Source organism: Mesoplodon mirus (genome assembly GCF_964341445.2).
Source record: "Mesoplodon mirus genome assembly, chromosome: 5".
NCBI lineage: Eukaryota > Metazoa > Chordata > Mammalia > Artiodactyla > Ziphiidae > Mesoplodon > Mesoplodon mirus.
The window spans coordinates 4377525-4394918 of record NC_138980.1 but is presented as its reverse complement, the minus strand read 5'-3'; the positions used below and the strand labels follow the sequence as shown (position 1 = coordinate 4394918).

The 17394-nt window shown below is 37.2% G+C and overlaps 1 protein-coding gene across 3 annotated transcripts; it reads left to right on the top strand.

Moving 5' to 3' along the window:
- The first annotated feature begins 989 nt into the window (after window positions 1-989).
- SLU7 (SLU7 homolog, splicing factor) lies at window positions 990-17105 on the top strand. 3 transcript variants are annotated; one of them, XM_082623853.1, is made up of 16 exons: window positions 990-1063; window positions 3098-3283; window positions 4185-4338; window positions 4681-4761; window positions 5323-5487; window positions 7499-7567; window positions 9466-9513; window positions 9712-9843; window positions 10107-10204; window positions 10371-10438; window positions 10573-10712; window positions 11805-11966; window positions 14293-14397; window positions 14556-14627; window positions 14742-14855; window positions 15523-17105. In XM_082623853.1, exons 1-16 carry the CDS (start codon window positions 1026-1028, stop codon window positions 15700-15702), a joined length of 1812 nt encoding a protein of 603 aa, XP_082479979.1. In that variant the 5' UTR covers window positions 990-1025; the 3' UTR covers window positions 15703-17105. The 3 variants fall into 3 exon arrangements, with proteins under 3 accessions (XP_082479979.1, XP_082479981.1, XP_082479980.1); XM_082623855.1 differs by having other exon boundaries at window positions 1025-1043; XM_082623854.1 differs by lacking the exon at window positions 990-1063 and adding an exon at window positions 1070-1282.
- The last annotated feature ends 289 nt before the right edge of the window (window positions 17106-17394 follow it).

Here is a 17394-nt window from a genome sequence, read left to right as displayed (position 1 = left end):
TATATTAAAAAATAGCAAAGTGTGAGTGATTCACAGACTACTCACTTTCAGACTATTTTCTGACAACTTCTGTCCCTTCAACGATTGCCCTGTAAAATTAAAATTAATATTTACATTCCTATGCTAGGCACTGAACATTCTTAATAAGAAAAAATAGATTATGATGAGATCTCTTACTGAAGCAAGGATATCACTCTGACATTTGAAAGGAACACATACTGTTTTGAAAAATAAAACGTGACCGGAACAGAGAGGATAGGACCAAAAAAAAAAAAAAAAGGGGGTGGGGTGGGGGTGGGGAATTCTACTCCAAAATTAATATTTTCCAGTATTTTATTTCATATTATACTTTAAAGGAAGGTTGAGATGTCATAAATATTACTGTTTTCCCAAAATGGAAATCGTTTTATAGTATTTTTTTCCTAATGGTACAATACAATATCACAATGGGGCGAGGTATCACAATTACGGAATAGTGCCTCATGTTCTCATAGCACCTGTTATACCTTTCATAGCGGCTTTCTAGAACTATACATTTTTGAGTAATTCAGTGTCTTTCTCACTCCGTATGATGTAAATTCGAGGAGAGGAAGACACTTTGTGTTTACCTTGTCCCCAGCGTGTTACACTACCTGGCTACTAATTAATGCTAATTTTAACTTTTTTTTTTAACTTCACGCACTTCCCCCTTCATTTCACAGCGCTCTAGTGAGGCTTAAGCTGTTGTCAGCTCTCTACTAAGTTTTTCTTTGTTTGTTTTGTTTTACGTCGTATGATGCGGCGACTGTTAAAAAAAAAAAGTTTCAGAGAACAGAGCGGAAAAGCAGCTGCTCAAAGCTAACCCGCTCTATAGACCCACAGTAGAGAAAGGGACACAGCTCAACATCTCGCGAGACCAGCTGCGCTTGGGAGCCTGAGACTCAAAGAGTTCTTAGCGCGCATGTGTGGGTCGTCCGGAAGGTGCCGCAGGGGCTGCTGGGAGAGGGAGGAGTTCAGGAAGTAAACATAGAGGGTTGGCTTCCTTCATGTCCGGCTGTCTTGGGGTCAGCAGCGGCGGGACCGGGTAGGGAAATATTGTGAGAACTTGAAGAGGGAGGTGGGTGAGGGTGAAGAACCCCGAGAAGTGGACCAGAAGCTCCTAACGGTTACAAATATCCTCACGAAACCGAGGAACGCCAGGTTGAGGAGGGAACGGGGACCTAGAAGGAAGCCGCCGTCCTAGGCCTCAGTCATAGTACCTGTGCCCAGTCAGACCAGGACTGTGTCTTCAGTGGTTTTTAAAGTAAGAATTATAAGATGCCATTGGGGCTGAACTGTCCAGTACAGTAGCTGTTAACTGTTGTGGTTCTTAAGCACTTGAAATGTTGGCTAGTCTGAATACGTGTAAAATCCATATCAGATTTTAAAGACTTAGTTTTTCTAAGTCTAAACAGATTTTTTCCTATGTTGAAATGATAATATGTTGGGTATATTGGGTTAAATATTGCAAAAATAATTTTACCTGTTTCTTTTTACTTTTCTAGTATGGCTGTGGAATATTTAAAATAACATATAGGGCTGGCGTTATATTTCTCTTGGACAGCGCTGCATTAGAGGGTATTAAGCTTGGGTAGTGGACATGATATGATCAAATTTGTGTTTTGAAAAAATAACATTGCAATGTGGAAAACTGATTGGAGGGAATTGGGAGAGACTGGTAGGGAAAAGTATTAACACTAAGGTTATTGACAGAAGTAGATGAATTTGAGTGATATTCAGAAGGTGAAAATAACATTACTTAGTGATGAAAAAGATGTGGGAATTAACTGGAACACTTATGAAAAGGGATGGATGGTGGTGTCTTTCATCAAGAGAGGGAACAGTGGAAAAAGATTAGATTTTATAGAGAAGATTATGAATTTTTTTTTAGTTGAAGATTATGAATTTGAATTAAGATTTGTTGAGTTCAGGTTTCTCAGAGACATTTAAGTGGAGGTACTTTGAAGTAAGCAATTGGAATGTATTTATTGGAAGCTCAGACAAAAGGTCTGGAGTAGAGAAATAAATTGGAGAGCCAGCAGTTGTATATCGTGGCTATCGAAACCTTGGAAATAGATGAGCTGTCCTCTGGTGGAGTTTAGAGTGATGAAGAAGGCCCCAGGATTGACCCTTGTGGAATCCAAAATAAAATAACTGGGCAGAAATGGATGAACTTACAAAGGATTCAGGAGAAGCAGCGAGAGGGGTACAAGAAAAACCAGGAGAGTATAGTGTCACATAAGCCAAAGGATAAGAATATATCAAAAGGGGAAGGAACAGAACTGAAAAATGTCCAGAGGACTAGGCACATTGATAACTTAGTGGTATCTTTGGAGTGGGGGGAGGGGTGTGGGAGCTAAATCAGAGTGATTGAGAAGGGAAGCAGAAGATGAGGAAATAGAGACGATGAATATAGGTAAATCTTAAAGCATCCAGTCTTTAAGAGGAACAGAGATAGGACCCTACGTACTCATTAAGGGTTAGTGTGGTAGAAAAGTTTGAGACGCTTACGTAGAGAGGAATTCAGGAATATATATGAGAGAAAGAGTCTCATGAAATTTTAAATACATGTGTATGTCTCTCTCCACTTATAACTTAGAGTTGAGAGAAAAACTGCAACAGTATATAAAGACTTTTGTGGAGGGGAAAGAGACCTTTCCCTTACAGATACTATGAAGAATAAGACATAAGTTGAAAAATAATTGATATTACAATTACAAAGGTAGCCTATACAGAATCTAAGAATAGAGATATTGTAGTGGGAAGGTAGAGACAGAATATGCTTGTTATCTCTATAATAAAAAACAATTAAAAATAAAATAATTTATATTAGAGTGAAAAAATTTCTAACAAAGAAACTAAAAATAGTGATATAACTAAAGGGGGAGGAGAGATTTAGGAAGATAGGGACCTATGTTAGTGATTAATCTTGTATCAGAGCAAGAAGTTAATAACGTCTAGAATATGAAACATTCTGTATAACACACAGTATGTGTCATTAGAGTGTATTTTTGATAGTTTCACTGGTGAATTCACCAAGGGCTAGTTTATACTAATAGATATTTCTTCCTTTTCATAGAGAAGGCCAGATAACCATGTCAGCTGCAGCCATGGATGCAGGTAATGCGGCCACCCTTTCGGGGTCCAAAGAAATGAGTTTGGAGGAACCAAAGAAGATGACCAGAGAGGACTGGAGAAAGAAGAAGGAGCTAGAAGAACAGCGAAAATTGGGTAACGCCCCTGCAGAAGTTGATGAAGAAGGAAAGTAAGTACTTTAATATTTTTGCAAGATCTGATCAGAATTCAAATTCATGTCTACTTGGTTTACCAATTTCTCATCCTTTGCCTTGACAGGAAGCCATCTTTAATATTTACATCATTTTTGTTTTTATTTATTTTATCAAACTCATATGTATAAGGTTTAGTAATCAGATAATAACGAAGGACTTGTAATGAATAGCGGTAGTCCTTTTCAGTTTTCCCACTCCCTGTCCTACTCTACACAAGTGACTATAGTTGACCCTTGAACAACACAGGTTTGAACTGTGTGGGTCCACTTATACTCAGATTTTTTTCAATAACTACATGCAATACTACACAATCTGCCATGGGTTGACTCCTCGGATTCTAAACCATGGATACAGAGGCCCGACTGTGCAGCCTGAGCATCCGCAGGTTTTGGTATCTGAGGCAGGTCCTGAACCAGTCCCTCTCAGATACCGAGGGATGACTGTACTTGTCACTCTGTTTTGAGTTTTTCTGGTTGATAACCTCCACATCTCTAAATAACATACCTATACCATTATTATAATCAACTCTAGATATTATTAGTTAACTTCTTGCTCTGATACAAGATTAATCTAACATAAGTCCCTATATTCCTTCAACAAGATTAATCTCACTAACATAGGTCCCTGTATTCCTTCATCTCTCCTCCCGCTTTAGTTATATCACTATTTTTAGTTTCTTTGTTGGAATTTTTTTCACTCTAATATAAATTATTTTATTTTTAATTGTTTTTTATTATAGAGATAACAAGCATATTCTGCCTCTCTCCTCCCAGTACGGTATCTCTATTCTTAGATTCTGTATAGGCTACCTTTGTAATTGTAATATCAATTATTTTTCAACTTCATTCTGTTAAAAAAAAATTTATTTTATTACAGAGACATCAATCCTCATATTCCTCAGTATATTTCTTCAGTGCCATGGTATATTGATCCATCAAAAAGGCCTACTTTAAAGCATCAGAGACCACAGCCAGAGAAACAAAGGCAGTATAGCTCATCTGTAGACTGGTACAAGAGGGGTGTAAAAGAGGTATGTATGCAACTTGTATATATGCATGTGAAAATGGAGATTTTATTTTAAGAACTTAATATAAGAACCTCTAAAGCAATACTATATAAAGTAGAAACAGATTATATGACCTTTTATGTGGTATTAAAATTCACAATACATACTACTTTAGCGTCTATATTTTATAAATTTGATATTGCTGAAGTCTTTAAACTTTTTCATTTATAAAAGTGGAGATTCTAACTGGTTTTCCTCTTAATGAATAAATCATTTCACTAGACAATATAGGAATGAGAGCCAGTTATTTTTAACTTATTCAGATAAATAAAAATTTTCCTTGTTTTTCTTTACATCCATTTATAGAATTCCATAACTACTAAGTACCGCAAAGGAGCATGTGAAAACTGTGGAGCCATGACACACAAAAAGAAAGACTGCTTTGAGGTGAGTTCACCTTTGAGAATTTTGGAAACTGTTGTCAGAGAGTCTCTTTCTTTATTCCTGTCAGAGAGCTTCATTCTGTGTTTGTTTGTTTGTTTTTTCAGTTTTTAAAAAATTTTATTGACGTATAGTTGATTTACAATGTTATGTTAATTTCTGCTATACAGCAAAGTGATTCAGTTATACATATATATATTGTTTTCCATGTTCTTTTCCATTATAGTTTATCACAGGATATTGAATATAGTTCCTTGTGCTATACAGTAGGACCTTGTTGTTTATCCATTCTATACATAATAGTCTGCATCTGCTGATCCCAAACTCCCAGTCCTCCCCTCCCCCTCTGTTTTTTTAATTACCTATATTTAGGTACAAGTTAAATAAAAATTAATTCGAATGAAATTAGTTTAGTATCATCAAAACCTTTTGCTGGAAGACTAAATGATAATTGAATAAACCATAAAGTCCCATGGTATGTTCACACCCACTCTGTAAAGATTATATGAAATTTTCCTCTGGGCTATAGATATTTAGGAAAAGATTTAATCTTATTCTGTTTTCCAGAGACCTAGGCGAGTTGGAGCAAAATTTACAGGTACTAATATAGCTCCAGATGAACACGTCCAGCCTCAGCTGATGTTTGACTATGATGGGAAGAGGGATCGGTGGAATGGCTACAATCCAGAAGAACACATGAAAATTGTAGAAGAGTATGCGAAAGTTGATCTGGTGAGCACAGTTCACTGCTTTCCTGCTATCCTTAAAGAATGTACATTTTGCTGTATCTCTAATTTAGCAACTCTATTTTTTGAGTCTTCAAGCAGTATAAAAATGATGGCATTTTTATTATTGTAGTAGTAGTAAGCCTAATTGAATAGTGAAATAAACAGTGTGCTAGCCCTATTTGGCAGCAATTTCTTTTTATTTCATTCTTATATTGTCCTTTACTCCATGACTTAGGTTGCAAAAAAATACTAGAAGCATTAGAACAGATTAGTGTCCAAAGCTCTTTCCTTTTTTTTTTTTTTTTTTTTTTTGTGCGGTACACGGGCCTCTCACCGTCGCGCCCTCTCCCGCTGCGGAGCACAGGCTCCGGATGCACAGGCTCAGCGGCCATGGCTCACGGACCCAGCCGCTCTGCGGCACGCGGGATCGTCCCAGACCAGGGCACGAACCCACGTCCCCCGCATCGGCAGGCGGACTCTCAACCACTGCGCCACCAGGGAAGCCCTCCTTTCTTTTATAAACTCTTGGCCCCCAGACTATATCTTGCCTATGGCCTGTTTTATAGTTGTCTCACATAGCATTTCAGGGTGGGGGAAGGGGAAGAGGAGAAGTCGTTTCAGAAAATTGAGTTTTATTTTAATTTAACCTGAATTTTTTCTGTTATGATTTCACCTACTCTCTCCCATTTTTTAAACACCATAGTCACATTGCTTTTTTTGTTTTTGTTTTTAAGTAGAGTTAACATTTAAAATCATGGGATTTCACATAAAAATCTGAATTTTATCTTTTCTTGAACAGTGAAATATGTGGTAATCCTGGGCCAGCCTGGAGGGGTCAGTCATCTCGAGTCAGGTGGCACCTCGTCAGCAGGGATTGTTCTCTGCAGTTTACCCCTGGTGGTGTCTAACTCAGTTTACATTAATGCCTGGTTCAAACAGGAGTTTGTAACTCCTGTTTAAATATGGCTGATTGAATCCAACTCATTTTCATTTTTTGTTTTTTGGTGGGCTTTTTGGGGTTTTTTTTTGAGGATTTGTTTGTTTTTTGGGTTTTTTTAACTTAATTTTTTTATACAACAGGTCCTTATTAGTTATCTGTTTTATACATATTAGTGTATATATGTCAATCCCGATCTCCCAATTCATCCTGGTTTTTTTGTTTTTTAATTTAGTTTTTTTTTATTGAATGAAGGAGTCATTAAATTCTACAGTGCCTTACAATTTTCAGAAGTTTCACACACATGATTTCATATAATCCTATAATAACCCCCCCCTGTTTTTTAAATTTCCTACCCTTCTATTACCCCTCCCCCCTTTCCTCTATCCATTGGTAACCACTAGTTGGTTCTCTATGAATGTGCTTCTTTCTTGTTTTATTCAGTAGTTGTATTTTTTTAGATTCCACATATAAGTAATATACAGTATTTGTCTTTCTCTTTCTGACCTATTTCAGTTAACATAATGCCCTCCAAGTCCATCCATGTTGCTGCAAATGACAAAATTTCTTTTTTTTATGGCTAAATATTCCATTGTATATATATTCCACACATCTTCTTTATCCATTCATGTTTTTTTTAATTAAGTTTTATTGGAGTGTAGTTGCTTTACAATGCTGTATTAGTTTCTGAGGTACAGCAGAGTGAATCAGTTATACGTATACATGTATCTACTCCTTTTTAGATTTCCTTCCCATTTAAGTCACCACAGAGCATTCAGTAGAGTTGGGGGGGTTTTTGTTTGTTTAGCTTTTGGCCACACCGCATGGCTTTTGGGATCTTAGTTCCTAGACCAGGGATCGAACCCAGCCCCTCGGCAGAGAGAGCGCAAAATCCTAACCACTGGACCACTAGGGAATTCCTTGTAACTCCTGCTCTTTAGGAGCCAGAGGTCTGGAGCTACAAAACATGACCTTGTCCAGTGACCTTTACTGAAAACAATAAACTTACACTTTTTACACATATAAAAATTAAATGTTCATTTGACTAAGTAAATTTCAAATGTTTCTTTTTTCTTAGGCAAAACGAACGCTGAAAGCCCAAAAACTCCAAGAAGAATTAGCCTCAGGAAAATTAGTGGAACAGGCTGTAAGTAAGAAAAATGATCATTAAAAAAAAATTCAAACTCCTAGTAAACAAAAAATGAAGATTGAACGAAAAAATTCATTTTATATCTCTCCAGTTAGAAAAGATTTTAGGGAGAGAGAAGTGCTATTGAGGGGAAAGAGTAAAACTGACTTATAGGGTTTATGAGACTATAAATTGATGCAATCATTTTGGAGAGAATATTGCCATAAAACATTTATATACCTCTTCTGGAATTAAATTAGTAAATCCATCCATCCTAAATTTTTTCTAGTATTCAGAAAAGTCATTATGCACCAAGATGTTCATTGCAGTACTTTTTACAACAGCAAGAAATTGACATAGTTTAATAGGGAATTAGTGAAATGAGCTATCCTTCCTCTGCATGATAGAATGTAAAATGACTTTTATCAAAACTTTGTAACAACACTGGCTAACACTTATATTTTAATGATACATGTAAAATATTACAATATTACCACACAGGGAAGACGACCAGAACACCAGTTCTCATTTAATATAGAATTAGTGAATTTTTCTTTTTATTTATTTATTTTAGTATATCCCACATTCTCCGTAATGAACATGTAATAATTTTATAGCTAGGCAAAAAAATTTCAAACTAACAAAAAAGATGTATTGCAGACAGGTTTTTTCCTTTTTTTTTCTTCCAGTCAGTCAGCTTAATAGAGTATATTATACTTATTAGAGTTGTGAAAATTTCTTTTAACAAATTAATGGCATAAGTAAATAATAAACGTTCTCTAGTTGTCGAGTTTAGACTTCTAAAAGGGACCCTTAGCAAGTATAATTACAAAGAAAACACAACTAGGTAAGTTAATCACCAAGTGAGCAGTCACAGAGGCTACCTATCAGGCAGGTTCAAAGCACAAGTTAACAGACAGATAATGTTAAAACCCAGCTCTGCCCCTGGCTAGCTCGGAGGTCCTAGAAAAATTAATTTGCCTCTCTGAGCCTCAGTTGATCATTTCTAAAGCAGAGATAACAACACCTACCCCCGCCAGGAGGTTTAGCATACGTATCACAGAGTAGATGGGTATTTGTACAATACCCAACACTAGATTCTTATAAGTCTTTATATACTAGACATTTTTTCTTTATGGTAAATTCCTAAAAGTGTAATTGTTGATGCACTGAATATGTATATGTAAAATTTGATGACTTATCACTTAGCTAGCATTCAGAAAGCCTGTACAAATTTTTGCTTCCACCAATATACCATATATATATTTTTTTATACACACGTTTCCACATCCCCCCACTAATGGTATAAGGTATTCTTTTGAACGTGTGAAGCCTTTTTAAAAGGACATGATGAAGTACTGAGCACTTCGCTCTCGGCATTTTGTGGAGTTAGAGAATATCATGACCAACTGCTAATGAAGAAAGAGTGTCTTTGAGGCAAGGATTTCGCATGCTTCTTAAATCACAGCGTGTTGTCACCTGAGTAGATTTCTTCATTGCCTAAATTTTACAAAGGCTGTTTTGGCTCTAAAGATACTTATTACATGATCCTGGTAACTTTTCTTTTTGGCCTTAATAGAAAAACAGTGAAGTTCAATGAAAATGTTATGTCTGAAAATTGAACACATGTGAAATGAATATTTATTACGTATACTGATCAACTTTAATCTTTCTCTTCCGTTTGTGTGATTATAGTCCTATCATCAATGAAACTTTTGGATTTGTAGACAGCCTCATAAAATTATTCACAATGACATACTTGTATTCAAAACTTATGTGCTCGCTACAAGTGAGAAATATGAGAATTTGTTCAGTTAAATTTGTTATATTATTTTAACTATGTTTTTAAAGTGTTAAATAATCAGTTGGTTCAGTGGAATACAATTACAAATTCGTTTCCTTCTTTCGTGACACAGAATTCTCCAAAACACCAGTGGGGAGAAGAGGAACCAAACTCTCAGACGGTAGTAAATACGTGCCCTATGTGGATATTCAGTAAAGTTTTAAATTTCTGATGGCTAATATTAATAGTAATCTATCATTCATAATAATAATAGGTTTAAAGAACACAGTGAGTAAGGGTTTGGTTAAAGGGAAAACAAGAACTAGATGCTGCTCTTTTTTTCTTAAAAAATTCTTTTCACTCTCTCTTCCTCTTTCAGGAAAAAGATCATAACAGTGAAGATGAGGATGAAGATAAATATGCAGATGACATTGACATGCCTGGACAGAATTTTGACTCTAAGAGACGAATTACTGTCCGGAATCTCAGGATTCGAGAAGATATTGCAAAAGTAAGCCTTGCCAACTCAACATACATATTCAAGAAATATTTGTCTTCCCAGCCTAAATTTTGTCTGCTAATATGGTATCTCGGTAGTATATGGGTAATATAGTCAGTCATTCCAAGGTTAGGTGTCATTCCGGTTTTCTTTCTCTTCACCTGTACTCCAGACATGCACACACACATTTAATTGGCTCCTCCTACTAGTCTGCTGAAATCTTCTTTGATGAAAGTAAACATTAACACAGTCTTAAAATATTTTTTTCCTTCTAGTATTTGCGGAATTTAGATCCAAATTCTGCCTACTATGATCCCAAAACTAGAGCGATGAGAGAGAATCCCTATGCCAATGCAGGAAAGAATCCAGATGAGTAAGTGCCAAGTTCAATGTAAAGATTTCAAGGTAGGGGAGGGGAGCTTTTATTCATAAACCACAATCTGAATTAAAATGAGCATCACCTATGGGCAGGTCAGAAAAGAATTTCCTTAAAGAAATCAATCTCTGAAACAGTTTTTTTTTTAAATTTGTGTTTACAGAGTGAGCTACGCAGGGGATAACTTTGTTAGATACACAGGTGATACCATTTCAATGGCTCAGACACAATGTAAGTGTTTTCTCCATGTCAAGGTATTTTATATCAGCTCATAAGAAATTTAGGGGCATTTTTTAAAGCTTGTTGCCAAGAAGCATGAAAACAATGTAGGTGACAGCTCATTACGATGCTTTTAATTACCCTAGTGTTTGCTTGGGAAGCCTATGACAAGGGGTCTGAAGTCCATCTGCAAGCTGATCCTACAAAATTAGAGCTGTTGTATAAGTCCTTCAAAGTCAAGAAAGAAGACTTCAAAGAACAGCAGAAAGAAAGCATCCTGGAAAAGGTAATTCTGACCAAACTGCTAAAGGAAAACATTTCTTAAATAGAAATTATCAGTTAATAAACATTTGATTTACATTTGGAATACAATATACAGTCTATTTTAATCCATCAGGCTTAGTCCTGTCCTTCCACTGATGCAATCAATTGGTATACAGTATCAGTGTAGCTATATCAGTGAGCTTTTGCAGCAAAACAGATCACCTCAAAATGTAATAGTTTAAATAAACATTTCTTATTTCTCACCATTTTGTATGTCAGCTGGCTCTCCTGGTCTGAGTCTGCCTATCTGAAGTTGGCTGATCTAGAATGGCCTCACTTTGGTTTCTAGCAGTTAGCAGCCCTCATCTGTCCTGAGAAGGCCTCACCTGGAACAGCTCATCTCTGCCCCACATGGGTTCTTATCCTCTGATAGGCTAGCCCAGCTTCTTTTTTTTTTTTTTTTTTTTTTTTTTTTTTTTTTTTTTTTTTTTTTGCTGTACGCGGGCCTCTCACTGTTGTGGCCTCTCCCGTTGCGGAGCACAGGCTCCGGACGCGCAGGCTCAGCGGCCATGGCTCACGGGCCCAGCCGCTCCGCGGCATATGGGATCCTCCCAGACCGGGGCACGAACCCGTATCCCCTGCATCGGCAGGCGGACTCTCAACCACTGCGCCACCAGGGAGGCCCTAGCCCAGCTTCTTTACATGGCATTCTCAGGATACCAGAAACTAGCAACAAAGTGTGCCCCAGTGCACAAGTGTTTTTCAGGTCTGCTTACGTCATATTTGCCAATGTTCCATAGGCCAGAAAAAGTAGCTTGGCAAGGCCCAGATTCAAGGGAAGGAGCAGCAAAGTCATGTGGCAAATGGGCATGCACACAGGACAAGGGGAATTTTATGAGCATTTTGTAATCTACCACACTCAACAGATGAATAGCCATTGAGACATCTTTTATTTGCCTATGAAAATTTGGTGACATTTTTTTCACTGTGGTTTGTGTAACAAAGCCCATGAAGAATAGTCCTCTAATCTTTCTGATTGGAAATAAACCCTTCAGTAGAGATTTGAATGCAAATCTTTGAAAAATGTATTTAATAATGTTCAATGTCCTTTTAGTACGGTGGCCAAGAACACTTGGATGCCCCTCCAGCTGAACTGCTTTTAGCTCAGACCGAAGACTACGTGGAGTACTCAAGACATGGGACAGTCATCAAAGGACAGGAGCGGGCTGTTGCCTCCTCCAAGTATGAGGAGGATGTGAAGATCCACAATCATACTGTATGTGTTCAACCAGAATTATTTTTGTGTCCTTGTTAGCATTTTGCTCTGGATTGTATTTTTCATTAGTAAGTCGTTGTGTTTCATTTTGTTTTTTGCATTTTAACTTTGTCTTATTTTTTAATACAATTTTTAAAGGTTATACAGCATTTACAGTTATTACAAAATATTGACTATATTCCCCGCATTGTACATCCTTGTAGCCCGTCTTATACCCAATAGTTTATACCTTCCACTCCCCGACCCCTGTATACTGCTTCTCCCCTCCTCCCCACTGGTAACCACTAGTTTGTTCTCTATTATCTGTGAGTCTGCTTCTTTTTTTGTTATATTCACTAGTTGTATTTTTTAGATTCCACATGTCAGTGATATCATACAGTATTTTGTCTTTCTCTGTCTGACTTATTGCACTTAGCATAATGCCCTTCGAGTCCGTCCATGTTGCTGCAGATGGTAAAATTTTGTTCTTTTTTATGGCTGAGTTTGCCATTGTATATGTGTACACCACATCTTTATTCATTCATCTGTTGATGGACATTTAGGTTGCTTCCATATCTTGGCAATTGTAAATAATGCTACTGTGAACATTGGGGTGCATGTATCTTTTCAAATTAGTGTTTTTGTTTTTATCAGATATATACCCAGGAGTGGAATTGCTGGGTCATATGGTAGTTCTATTTTTAGTTTTTTTGAGAAACCTCCATACTGTTTGCCACAGTGGCTGCACCAATTGCTGTTTTATGAAATTTTCCCAAAATGTGAAGGAATACTATTATTTTCACTCATATACCCACCATCTAGATTCAAATTTTTTTTACAGATCGCCATATATGCTTTGTCTAGGAGAGAGAGAGAGAGTGTGTGTGTGTGTGTATGTGTATAACTGTATATTTTTTTGACTGAAACATTTGGAAATTACAGATATCATAACATTTCACCCATAACACTGTATCATGTATCCTAAAATTAAGGATGTTCTCCTATATAACTACATTACCATTATCACACTTCAGAAAATTGACATTAATGCCTTAATATCACCTAATCTCTAGTCCTTAACCACATTTTCCAAAATATACCCCAAAATGCCTTTAAATAACTGTTCGGGTTTTTTGGTTGGAGTGGGGATGGTTGTTTTGTGCGCGAGTGTGAGACACAGAATCCAGTCACAGCTTACGTTTATTTTGTTATTGGTTGTTATCTCTCTTTTTTCTAGCATGTATCTCCTCTTTATCATGACAGTGACTCTAACAGATCATGCCAGTTATCTTGTAAACTGTCTCATATCCTGTATTTGACTGGTTCCTAGTGATATCATATAACTTATTCCTATGTTCCCTGTATTTCCTATAAACAGGAATTCAGATCTAAAGACTTGATTGGATATAAGTTAAATATTTTGACAAGAACACTTCATAGGTGATACAGTGTATGTCATACTGCAACGCATGATAAAGCATATAATTTGCTGTACTTTAAGTACCCAAACTACACTTGTCTCTCTAAATAAGAGTCAAAAACCTAGCTACCTAATAGGAGCTAGGCCAGTAATCATAGATGAGTGAAATGAGCCAGGCAAATTTTATAAACTAGAGAACACAAGCCCTGTCTAATAGGGGCATCCACTGGTCGGCAACAGCCAATTATTGACAAGTGGGAATGTGGGCGCAGAATTTCCCAGTCCTCAATTTTTCAAGAGAAGTCAGATAGCCTAAATTTTTTAATTTTTGGGGGGCATAGAATGTAAGACCGTTGTAACCACACCTTCTCCCTGTTAGCTAGCCCTAGCATCCCCATAATTTTCCTCCTTTTATCACCAGTATATAAGAATAACCAACAAGGACCTACTGTATAGCACAGGGGACTATACCCAATATTTTGTAATAACCTATAAGAGGAAAGAATCTGAAAATGAATATGTGTATTTATAACTGAATCACTGTGCTGTACACCTAAAACTAACATGACATGGTAAATCAACTATACTTCAATTTTTAAAAACAATCAAATTAATTAATGACAGAATTTAAAAAAAAAGAAAAACAGTATATGAGAGACCCTAGTTTCGGGTTCTTTTTTTTTTTTTTTTTTTTTCGGTACGCGGGCCTCTCACTGCTGTGGCCTCTCCCGCCACGGAGCACAGGCTCCGGACACGCAGGCTCAGCGGCCATGGCTCACGGGCCCAGCCGCTCCGCGGCATGTGGGATTCCCCCCAGACCGGGGCACGAACCCGCGTCCCCTGCACCGGCAGGCGGACTCCCAACCACTTCACCACCAGGGAAGCCCCAGGTTCATTTTTAAATAACCTCTCTCTGTCTCTCTGCAGTATATCTGGGGCTCTTACTGGAAAGAAGGCCGTTGGGGATACAAATGCTGTCACTCTTTTTTCAAGTATTCCTATTGTACTGGAGAAGCTGGGAAGGAGACTGCTGTAAGTCATTGTCCTCTAGTGCTTAAAAGTGAACAACAGCCAAAGCTCTTAAGTCAAAATTTATATGAAACATATATTTTTATGTTTAAAATTTTAACTTTTTCTTAGATGACTGGTAACTATGACTCTCAAGTTAGATTACATATATTTTTCCACAGAATTCAGAGGAGTGTATTATAAATGATACAACTGGAGAAGAATCTGTGAAAAAACCTCAGACCCTCATGGAGGTAAGTCCATGATCAGTTGTCCTGAATGTTTAAGTCTTGGAGGGAGGACTTTAAAACTTGTGCTAGAACTTTGTTTTTGCATTAACAACACTATATTTGCATCCTCGCAATCAGATGCATCAGGAAAAACTAAAAGAGGAGAAAAAGAAGAAAAAGAAGAGGAGGAAGCATCGAAAGAGCAGTTCAGAGAGTGATGACGAAGAAAAGAAACATGAAAAATTGAAAAAGGTACTTTGTGAAGGCTAAATAAATAGTAAAAGTGACCACAGCATTCTTTATTTGTAGGGACCTTAGGAAATTATCTAGTCCTATTTACAAGCTCATTTTAAAAATGAGCAAATGAGCCCCCAGTCTGGGTGATTTGCTGAGGTCACCTATCAGGTGTAGAATACGAATAGAGATTTTGTGTGTCTCAGTATTGCCTGCTTCTTGAACTATTTGTTGAATATCACTAATGCACAGAAGAAAAATGCTTGGTATAGTTGTTATTTTAGAGTTATGACATGTTCACCAGAGAGACTTGCCATCTGGCTCTATAATTTGTAAGTTTCAGCAAGTCTTGGGAAAAGTCAAAATTGCAGTCTCCACCAAAAAGCATCAGTTGCCGGCTTCTGTCAGTAAAATAAACCTCATTCAATTTTCGTTGTTAAATAAAATTTCTTTGAAATTTCATTGAAAATGTCATAGAATGTTTTGTGCTCTGTGAAAATGTATGAGCCAAATAGTGATTAGTTGTAGCTTGACAGCGAAAGGGCTGACTCCCAAGCTCTTCCAGGCAATCTAGGTTTTTGATGTAGTAGTTCATACTCAGTGGGGTCTTCTGGTACTCTACCACCTTTGCACAAAAGAGATCTGATGTAGAGCCACGGTACTAATTTCTTTCTTCTCACTATAGGCACTGAATGCAGAGGAGGCCCGTCTTCTTCATGTCAAGGAGATCATGCAGATTGATGAGAGGAAGCGGCCTTACACTAGCATATATGAAACTCGGGAACCCACTGAAGAGGAAATGGAGGCCTACAGAATGAAGCGTCAGAGGCCAGATGACCCTATGGCCTCCTTCCTCGGACAGTAGTAACTGGTCACAGATGGTCACCGAAGATAGACTCTGCTGATACATTCTTTTACATTCTTGCTGATGATTATCAATGGAAAAATCTGTATCTACTCTCCTTGCTGCCTGACTTTAAAGCATCCAGAAGACTTACAGTAAATTCATTCCTTTCCACACTGAAGAAACAGAGAAGAAAAAAAAGCGGTATATTAAGTGCAGATTAAGATTTTATTTCCAATTTTATATTAGTGATGTGGAAAAAGGTCTTGGCTCTCCACCTATCACAAATATCTTAACATTTATTTATTAAATTTCAAACTTTATTTCCTCAATTTTTATGGCCCTTTATCTAGTGTTAGCACTCATTTTGAAGGCAGTTAGTTACTCTTTCTCAAAACAAGGGCTTCATTTTTTTTTAATTAGTAGTCACTATAACTGTAGTTATTTGATAATCATTTCTTTTTGCCTTCTCGGATTTTTCTGACCTGAAGCTAATATCCTATCTTGAGCTCTGGGTTACTGAAAGGACTGTAGAACGTGTGAAAACTTTATCCCTGATGTCAGTCTGCGTAGTAATAATTCTGTTTTCCACTTGGTTATAAAATTTTGATTTTCACATTTCCTTGTATCTTATACTCAGAACTAAATGCGTTAGCCTTTGCATGGAAAAAAAATTATTTTGTCACCCTTGAGTCAGTGTTAGTACTAGGTCTTTTACCATTCTAGACATGAGTGAGCGTTTAGACACAGAAATCCTTTTCTTTAGCATAGAGGATATGGTCTGTGATACTAATTGCTGTTTTAATTGCGATGCCTTTATATAACAATCATGAATATTAGATTTTTTGAAGACTATAGAATAACTCTTATACCTAACCTTCATAGCCAGCAGGTGTCTTTTTGTAAAATTTGCAAAAAGCAAAACCTGAAGTTGAAGGTTTCTTCAAAGAATTACAAGTATAGCTTGCAGGGCTATTAGTAACTGAGATTGGTGCGATTTTTAGCCTTCTTCTAAGAACACTGTGAAGATAATACTGACAGTGAGAGTGGGATCAGTGAAAACAGCCTGTTTAAAACCCCTGACACAAGGACATTGACTTTTAACAGCTCACTGGCTTTTCTAAACTACCAAAACCCACTAGAATATTGCATTAAGTTAGCATCTCAGAAATAGTGCTGGTGGGAGAGTAACTGAATCAAATTGTCAAGTTCTGTGGATATACATGGTATCTAGATTCAGACCAGTATGAAATTAAAACAGCAATGCAAATACATCAAATTCTTACCTACTTTAAGAATGTCAAAAATTTACATTTTCATATTCCTACCTTAACATAGGATGGTTCAACATAGTCTGATATTAGTGTCTATTTTGTATTTTATTTATCTTTTGTTGATAAAGATGTGTAACTGAGAATACTTAACTGTGAGTGGTTTGTAGCATTATTTCAAATATTTGGGGAGGGCTTCCCTGGTGGTGCAGTGGTTGAGAGTCCGCGTGCCAATGCAGGGGACACAGGTTCGTGCCCCGGTCCAGAAAGATCCCACATGCCGCGGAGCAGCTGGGCCTGTGAGCCATGGCTGCTGAGCCTGCGCGTCCGGAGCCTGTGCTCCGCAACGGGAGAGGCCACAACAGTGAGAGGCCCACATACCACAAAAAAAAAAAAAACCATATTTGGGGACTTCGCTGGTGGTCCAGTGGGTAAGAAGACT